Here is an 8041-nt window from a genome sequence, read left to right on the forward strand (position 1 = left end):
CCAGAGGGGCACAAGTCCCCCCCCCCCATCCCAACCCCGTCCCCTTGATGCCAGCCTGGCCCCCCATCTCCACCCAGTCGCCTTGATGTCACCTAGTGCCCCATGGGCACCGGGTGTCCCCCCCCAAGTCCCCAAGATGCCACCGAGGGTGATGCCAGCCCAGTCCCCCACCCTGTCTCCTGGATGTCACCCGGGCCCCTCGCTGGGTTCCCTCCCCCCAGCCTTGGGACCCCTCGATGCCACCCAGTCCCCCCATCTCCGCTGGGTCACCTCGATGCCACCCAGTGCCCGCGGCTCCTTCTCGGCCACCCATAAGCCGCTAGGGGGCGACTGGCAGCACGTGTGGGGGGTGTTTATTTTTTGGGGGGGGGCAGCTCCGTGCCTCAGTTTCCCCACCCTGAGCAGAGCGATGCCCAACGGGGCCGGAGTGGTGCTGGGTTTGGGGAGCGGGTGGGAGGGGTGGTCCTGAGCCCCCCCCCACCCAGTAGCACCCCCCCCCCGCGGGCTGGTCCAGGGGAGCACAGAAATAGCCAGGGTCGGGGTGTGGGGGGGGTGGCGAGGAAGAGGAGGATGAAGGACCGGGAAGGGAAAGGGAAGCGCGAGGAAGCCACGTGCCCCTGGGCCGGGCCGGGGGGGCCGCCGGAGACGCCTCTTCCGCCCCGCGGCCCCAGGAAGGGGAAGGTTGGGGGGGCGGGGGGGACACACAAATCATCCCCCCCCACCATGTCCGACCATTTCCGGACGCGGACAGCCGGGTGGATCCGGAGTGGGGAAAAGGGGGGGGGGGACACTGAGGCACGGTGCTGGCTGCTGCCCGGCCTCGCCCCCTCCCCAAAACTGTGCCACACGTGTGTGTCCCCCCCCCCGCCCCAACCTTGGCCCCCCCCTTGGTTGGTTGTTTCAGGGGGGGGGGCACCGAGTGCACCCGCGCGTGCAAGGCCGCGGCGCAGGCGCGTGTGCCTCCGGCTCGCTCGCCGCCTCCAGATGTGGCCCAGATGTGGCGCCCTCCCCTCCCCCTCCCCTCCCAACAACCTTCTCCCCCCTTGGCGATGGGTGCCCCCCCCTGCACCCCACCCCCCACCCCGTCCACTCGCCAGGGCCGCGGGGGCCGGGGGGGGGGGCTGGCACGGCGCCGGGTGCTGAGGCCGGGTGCTGAGGTCGGCACAATCCCGGCGGCGCCGCTGCTGAGGCCGTGGGGGGGGGGGGGGGTGCTGGGTGCTGCCCCCCCAACCTCGTCCCCCTCCCGTGGCTGTCGACTGGGCCCTTGCGTGCTGCCAGGACAGGGGAAACTGAGGCACGGGGTGGGGCGGGGGGTGCTGGGTGCTCCCCTCCTCCCCCCCCCCGGCAGCCACCTCCGTCGCCCCCGCTTGGAGCTGGGGATGGGCCCAGGCGTCCGGCTGCATCTCGCTGCCCTCCTTTTTTTGGGGGGGGGTGACATTTTTTCGGGGGGGGGGCACACACGGCCATCTGTCCCCCCCCACCCCGCCCCCCCGCGGCCGCCGTCGGTGGGGGGGGGGGGGCGGCAGCCGGCCGCCTGGGTCCCTCTCCGCGGAGTCACTCGCTCTCCCCAGCGCCCCGGGGTGGGGGGGGGGGGGGGGGTGCGGGTGTACGTGTCCCGCCGTGTCCCGCCGTGTCAGCGCTGCCATTGTCCCGCGGCAGCACAAAGGCCCGTTGTCCCCTCGGCTCATTGTGTCCCCCCCCCCGCCCCGGCTTTTGTTCTGTGCGGGGGTGACGCTGGGGGGGGGGGGGGGACAGAGCGGGGGGGGGCCGGGACACCCGACACTAAAGTGACAGGACGCGCGATGGGGCTGGAGGGAGCGAGGAAGAGGATGGAGGGAGGCTGGAGGGAGCGATGCTCCCCCCCCCCCCGGCCCCCCCCTGCCCCCACCCCTGGGGGCAGCAACCTCTTATCGTGTGTCGTGTGCCCCCCCCCCCGCGGGGCACCCCCAAAATGATGTCGGATGGGCGGGGGGGGGGTGACATTGCCCGTTGCGTCCCGGGACCCCCCACCACCACCACCCCGCACAGGGGACCCAGGCGTCCGGATCGGTGCCCCCCCCCGGCCCCCCCCCCCCCCCCGTGAGCACCTGTGCGATGGACGGAGCGAGGCAGACAAAAGGAGGAAGGAAAGCGCCGGGGGGGGGGCTGCGAGCTGCCATCATCTGCCTCCCCCCCGCCCCCCCCCCGCATCCTGCCGTGGGGGGGGGTCACAGCTGGGGACGAGGCCAGGGAGGGGGCCCAGGAGTCCTGCCACCCCCCCCACCCCATAGTCCTGGGGGAAGCCTCCCTGGAGGGCAGCCTTGGCGCGGGGGGTCAGTCCATCCGTGCCCCCCCCCCGCTTCCCTGCGTGTCCCGGGATGGGGGTGGGGGGGGTGGGCGCCCCCCAGCCCACGGCGTTGTGAATGGGCCCCGAGGCCACGCCCCTCCGTGCATATTCATGAGGCGCTTTGCATGTAACCTGTGAATGGAGCGGGAGGAGGGGCAGGGCCCCCCCCCGCCCCCCTGTTACCCTCCCCCCCTCCCCCGAGGTGGCACCTTCGCCTGCCCGTGGGGACAGCGACCAGGGCACCCCGGGGTGGGAGTGGGCAGCAGCCGGGGCACCCTGGGGTGGGAGTGGCCCGTAGGGCCCCCCCAGGGCCGCACATGGCATCCGCAGCCCTCGGGAGTGCCGAGGAGGGCTGGGGTGGGGAGGGGGGCCCAGGCGTCCGGGTGCCAGGCACCCCTGGGTGATGGCGCTGGGGATGGGGTGGCTGGGGGAGGCCTTGACGCTCAGGCAGCCCAGGGGTGGCCGAGTGTGCATGGGTGTGTGTGCGTGTGTGTGTGTGTGTGTGTGCGCACGTGTGTGTGTGCACGTGTGTGTGTGTGTGCGCGCAGCCGGGTGCCGGGGCGGCTGTGCCGGGGGGCGGGGGGAGGGTGTGTGCACGCATGCGTGCACGTGCGGGGTGTGCGCCACGGCGGGTAGGGGCGTGCGCGCGTGTGCGTGTGCGCGCACAGCCTGTGTCCGTGCCCAGCGGCGCGTGCTTGTGTCGCGGCGTGTGCGACTGCGCTGCTGCCCAGCAGGTGTGTCGGGGCCGCGTGTGCGCGTGTGTGTGTGTGTGCACGTGAGTGTGTTTGTGTGTGCGTGGCCTGGTCCTGGGGCACCCGCGAGTGCTGGGGTGTGTGTTGGGGAGGGGGGGTGGGAATGGACACCCCAAAGGGAGGGTGTATCATCGCCATGGCAACCGCATCGCTGGGCAGCGGTTGCCACAGCGACCAAGGCGCAACAGGAGATGGTGACTGGGACCCAGGGACAGGGGTGGGGGGGGGCTCAAGCTTGACTCCCCCCGGTGTGCGTGCAAGGGCAGCGTGCAAAGGGTGGGAGTGTGCCAGGCCAACGTGTGCATGCAAGGAGCTCTGTGCAAGGTGGGGGGGTGTCTGCAAGGCCAGTGTGAGCGTGCAAGGATCTCTGTGCAAGGGAGGTCTCGCAAAGCCATTGCCAGTGTGCAAGGAGTACCGTGCAAGGCGGGGGTCTGTGCAAAGTCAGTGTGAGTTTGTGAGAGCACTGTGCAAGGGGGAGGTCTGTGCAAGGCCAGTGCAAGTGTGCAAGGAGCTCTGTGCAAAGGGGGGAGGTCTGTGCAAGGCCATGGTGAGTGTGCAAGGAGCACTGTGCAAGGGGGGGTCTGTGCAAAGCCCTTGCAAGCATGCAGGAAGCATCGTGCAAGGGGGGGGTGTCTGTGCAAGGCCAGTGTGAGCGTGTGCAAGGGGGAGGTCGCTGCAAAGCAAGGCTGAGCGTGCAAGGAGCTCTGTGCAAGAGGGGGAGGTCTGCGCAAGGCCATGCTGAGCATGCAAGGAGCACCATGCGAGGCGGGGGGGGTCGGTGCAAAGCCAAGCTGAGTGTGCAAGGAGCTCTGTGCAAGGTGGGGAGGTCTGTGCAAGGCCATGGCGAGTGTGCAAGGAGCACTGTGTAAGGGGTGGGGGGGTCGTGCAAAGCCCGTGCAAGCATGAAAGGAGCATTGTGCAAGGGGGGGGGGAGGGGTTCTGTGCAAAGCCAGGCTGAGCGTGCAAGAAGCACCGTGCAAGGGGGGGGGAGGGAGGTCTGTGCAAAGCCAGTGTGAGCGTAGCCCCCCCCCACTGTGCAAGGCGGCAGAGAGAGGAGGAGGAGGCGGCCGGCCCCCCCCAACCCTCCCCCCCCGTGCGTGTGTCCGTCCATCCGCCCCCCCCCCCCCAACTTCCACCTCCCACGAGCATCACGCGAGTCACGGGCGGGCGCGCGGGGGGGGGGGCACGCGGGGGTGCCACGCGGGTCCGGTGGGTGCGGTGGTGTCCCCCCCACCCCACCCCACCCCATGCCGGGGGTGGGGGCAGCTCGTGACGCGGGCGGGCGCCCAGCGATGGCCGAGTACCGCAGGCTGCTGGAGGAGCTGGCGCAGAACATCACGGCCGAGGACCTGGAGCAGCTCAAGTCGGCCTGCAAGGAGGACATCCCCAGCGAGAAGAGCGAGGCCATGGCCACCGGCCACAGACTGGTTCGCCTTCCTCGAGAAGCACAGCAAGCTGGACAAGGGTGAGCCCGGCACCCCAGGGTGCTGTACCCCACCCCCACCCCGGCTCGCCGGCCTCGTCCTCGGTACCCCGCTTCGGTTCTTGGGTCTCATCCCGGTCTCCATCCCTGAGCTTCGGCCCTCTGCCTCGTCCTGGTTGCCACCGTTGGGCCTGTCTCCGTCCCTAAGCCCCGTCCCTGTCCTCCCCCCCACCCGCCTCAATCCTTGTCCCCTGCCCCAATCCCTGCCCCTGTCCTGGTCCCTCATTCATGTCCCCATCCCTGTCCCCTGCCTGGTCCCTCATCCATGTCCCCATCCTTGTCCCCTGCCCCAATCCCTGCCCCTGTCCTGGTCCCTCATCCATGTCCCCGTCCTTGTCCCCTGCCCTGGTCCCTCATCCCTGTCCCCTGCCCCAATCCCTGCCCCCTGTCCTGGTCCCTCATCCTGTCCCCATCCCCATCCCCTGCCCTGGTCCCTCATCCCTGTCCCCTGCCCCAATCCCTGCCCCTGTCCTGGTCCCTCATCCATGTCCCCATCCCTGTCCCCTGCCCCAATCCCTGTCCCCATCCCCCATCCCTGTCCCCCGGTCCCCATCGCTGTCCCGTCCTGTCGCTGTCCTGCTCCCAGTCCCACTCTGCACCTCAGTCCCTGTCCCTGTCCCTGTCCCGGTCCCCGTCCCTGCCCCGACTCCTGCCCCAGCCTCCGCATCCTCGCCCCTGTCCCCTGCCCCAGGCCCTGCTCCCGTCGTGGTCCTCGTGTCCCCATCCCTCGTCCCCCCCCCCACCCGCCACCGCCCCCTCCGCGGGCAGGCGAGGCCGCGGCGCGGGGCCGAGCACCCACGGTGGGCACCGGGGCGCCCGCTCACCCCCCCCCCCCCGCCCCCCGCAAGACGACCTGTCCTACATCGAGCACATCTTCGAGATCTCCCGCCGGCCCGACCTGCTCACCATGGTGGTGCAGTACCGCACGCAGGTGCTCAAGATCTCCGAGGAGGACGAGGTGGACACCAAGCTCACCCGCATCCCCAGCGCCAAGAAGTACAAGGGTGAGAAGGCCGGCCGGCACCCGGGTGCGGGGGCGGGGGGTGGGAACGACAGCGCCATGGACCCCCCCCACCCACCCTGTCACCCCCGGGCAGCGCCAGGGACCCCAGACCCTAAGGGCAGCGCTGGGGACCCCCCCCCATCCCCCAGGGCAGTGCCAAGACCCCCAGGGCAGCACCAGGGACCCCTGACCCCAAGGGCAGCACTGGGGACCCCCCCATGTCACCCAGGGCAGTGCCAAGACCCTCAGGGCAGTGCCAGGGACCCCCAGTCCCCAAAGGCAGCACTGGGGACCCCCCCCTTGTCACCCAGGGCAGTGCCAGGGACCCCCAGCCCCAAGGGTGGTGCTGGGGACCCCCCTCCCAGGTCCCCCAGGGCAGTGCCAAGACCCCCAGGGCAGCACCAGGGACCCCCGACCCCAAGGGCAGCACTGGGGACCCCCCCATGTCACCCAGGGCAGCACCAGAGACCCCCAGCCCCAAGGGCAGCACCGGGGACCCCCCCCATCCCCCAGGGCAGTGCCAAGACCCCCAGGGCAGCAGCAGGGACCCCCAACCCCAAAGGCAGTGCCAGGGATACCCCCCCCCATCCCCAAGGACAGCACCAGGGACCCCAAGACTGGCTCAGGCCTCCCCCCCAACCCCCAAAACACCTTGGGGTCCCTCCGACAAGGTGGTGGTGGTGGGGGTAGCCTGGCCCCCACTGACCCCCCCCCCGCCCCCCCCGTGTCTCGGCAGACATCATCCGACAGCCCTCCGAAGAGGAGATCATCAAACTGGCCCCCCACCCAAGAAAGCCTGAGGGGGGGGGATGAGGAGGAGGAAGGCTGCAGCCCCCCCCCCCAGTGTCCCCTTGCCGGGGGGGGGGGGGGCGGCACAGGCACTAACCCCCTCTTAGTGCCCCCCCCCGGGGGGCCGGGGCGGCTCTGCGTGTGCGTGTGTGTGTGTAAGGGGGGTGGGGGGCTTTGCTATTCCCAGGGGAACACCAACCCCCCCAAAAAAAAAACATTGCTGGGGGGGGCAGGCATCAGGACCCCCCGCCCCCCCCCCCCCCGCAAAGCCAATGCCAGGGGCTGGGGGGGGGGGACAGGGACATCGCGGGGAGGGGGGGACGAAGGCCAGGGCACGTGGGACGGCGGAGAGCAGCAGCAGGGAAGGAGGGTGCGGGGGGGGGGGGCTTTACTGACCCCCCCCCCCCACCACAGACAGGCTGGAGGATGGATGGAGTTTGGCCAGGCCTCAGTCCCGTTTGGTGGGGGGGAGAAGAAGGGGGCACACACTGTGCCCCCCCCCCCCCCAATATCCCAAACGGGCTGCGGGTAGTGGTGGGTTGAGGAGGTGACTTTAGGGGGGGGGGGCAGTGAGAGGTGACCCCCCAGAGTGAGGTGGCGATGTTCAATTTGGGGAGGGGTGGGGGCACCCCCAGACCCTCCCCTCCCCCCCATTCCACAATCCCCTGGCACCCTCATCCCCCCCCAACCCAGTGCAATGGGAGGCCCCCCCCAACCAAACTAGCTACACTGATTTATTGGAGGGGGGGGGAGAGCACCCAGGCCCCCCCCCCCCCCAACACCCACCCACCCAGTGCTATACTGGGAGGACAGGGTGTCAGACTGGGGCCCTGGGGGGTGGGGTGGGGGGGGGGGACACATGGCGACAGTCCCCATTGAAAGGAGGGGGGGGTCACACAGGGTTATTTTGGGGGGGGGGGTGTTCAACAGCTCTAGTTACTAACCGGGGGGGGGGGGGACTAGCGGGGGGGGGGCACCGGAGAGAGTTTATGTTAATATATTTTATTTAATAAAAGCTAAAACCCGCAGCGCGCCCGTGCGCAGCCGCCGCCTCATCTGTGTGTCCCCCCCCCCCGCCCCGTGTCGTGCCCCCCCCCCCCCCCAATTTATTGTCTCCAGGCCAGGACCGTGTCCCATGTGTCCCCCCCTCCCAAACCACCTTGGTGTGTGTTTCTTGTTGCAAAATGACTGTTCCGGGGGGCGGAGGGGGGGGGGGGGGGGCAGCTGCAAGGTGCTGGGTGGAGGGGGGGGAAAGGTGCTGGCGGGGGGGGGCACCCGTGGGTGGGTGGCACCCATGGGAAGAGGAAAGAGACATTTCCCCCCCCCCTTCCCCATCAAAAGGGTATCTCTTTTTTTTTTTTTTGGGGGGGGGGAACCTGGCCACAAAGGGTGCCCCCCCCACCCAGGGGGCTGGCACCGCTGGGTGCCCCCCACCCTCCTCGCTGTCCCCCCCACCCCACCCCGCTCCGACCGCGCTAACTGTGTGTACATATTCTCTTATAAATAGATGTATAGTAAAGCCGCTTTGGAGGGTCTCGTGGCTCTGTAAAAAAAAAAATAAGGGGGGGGCTCTTGGGTGAAAATGCAGCAAAAAAGGGTAAAAATAGGGGTGGGCACGAATGCGCTTGGGGCCACGCTGCCCCCCAGGTTGGGGGGGGGGGGATGCAGGAGGCCTGAGACCCCTGCCC

The 8041-nt window shown here is 69.9% G+C and overlaps 1 protein-coding gene across 1 annotated transcript; it reads left to right on the top strand.

Annotated features, from left to right (window-relative positions):
- Positions 1–4275: 4275 nt before the first annotated feature.
- On the top strand, positions 4276–6857 carry PEA15 (proliferation and apoptosis adaptor protein 15). The gene is given in 4 exon segments (XM_062598134.1): positions 4276–4493; positions 4495–4543; positions 5410–5565; positions 6301–6857. Coding segments are annotated over 4 exon segments (450 nt in total). The 5' UTR covers positions 4276–4325; the 3' UTR covers positions 6378–6857.
- The last annotated feature ends 1184 nt before the right edge of the window (positions 6858–8041 follow it).

Source organism: Rhea pennata, chromosome 31 (genome assembly GCF_028389875.1).
Source record: "Rhea pennata isolate bPtePen1 chromosome 31, bPtePen1.pri, whole genome shotgun sequence".
NCBI classification, from domain to species: Eukaryota; Metazoa; Chordata; class Aves; order Rheiformes; family Rheidae; genus Rhea; species Rhea pennata.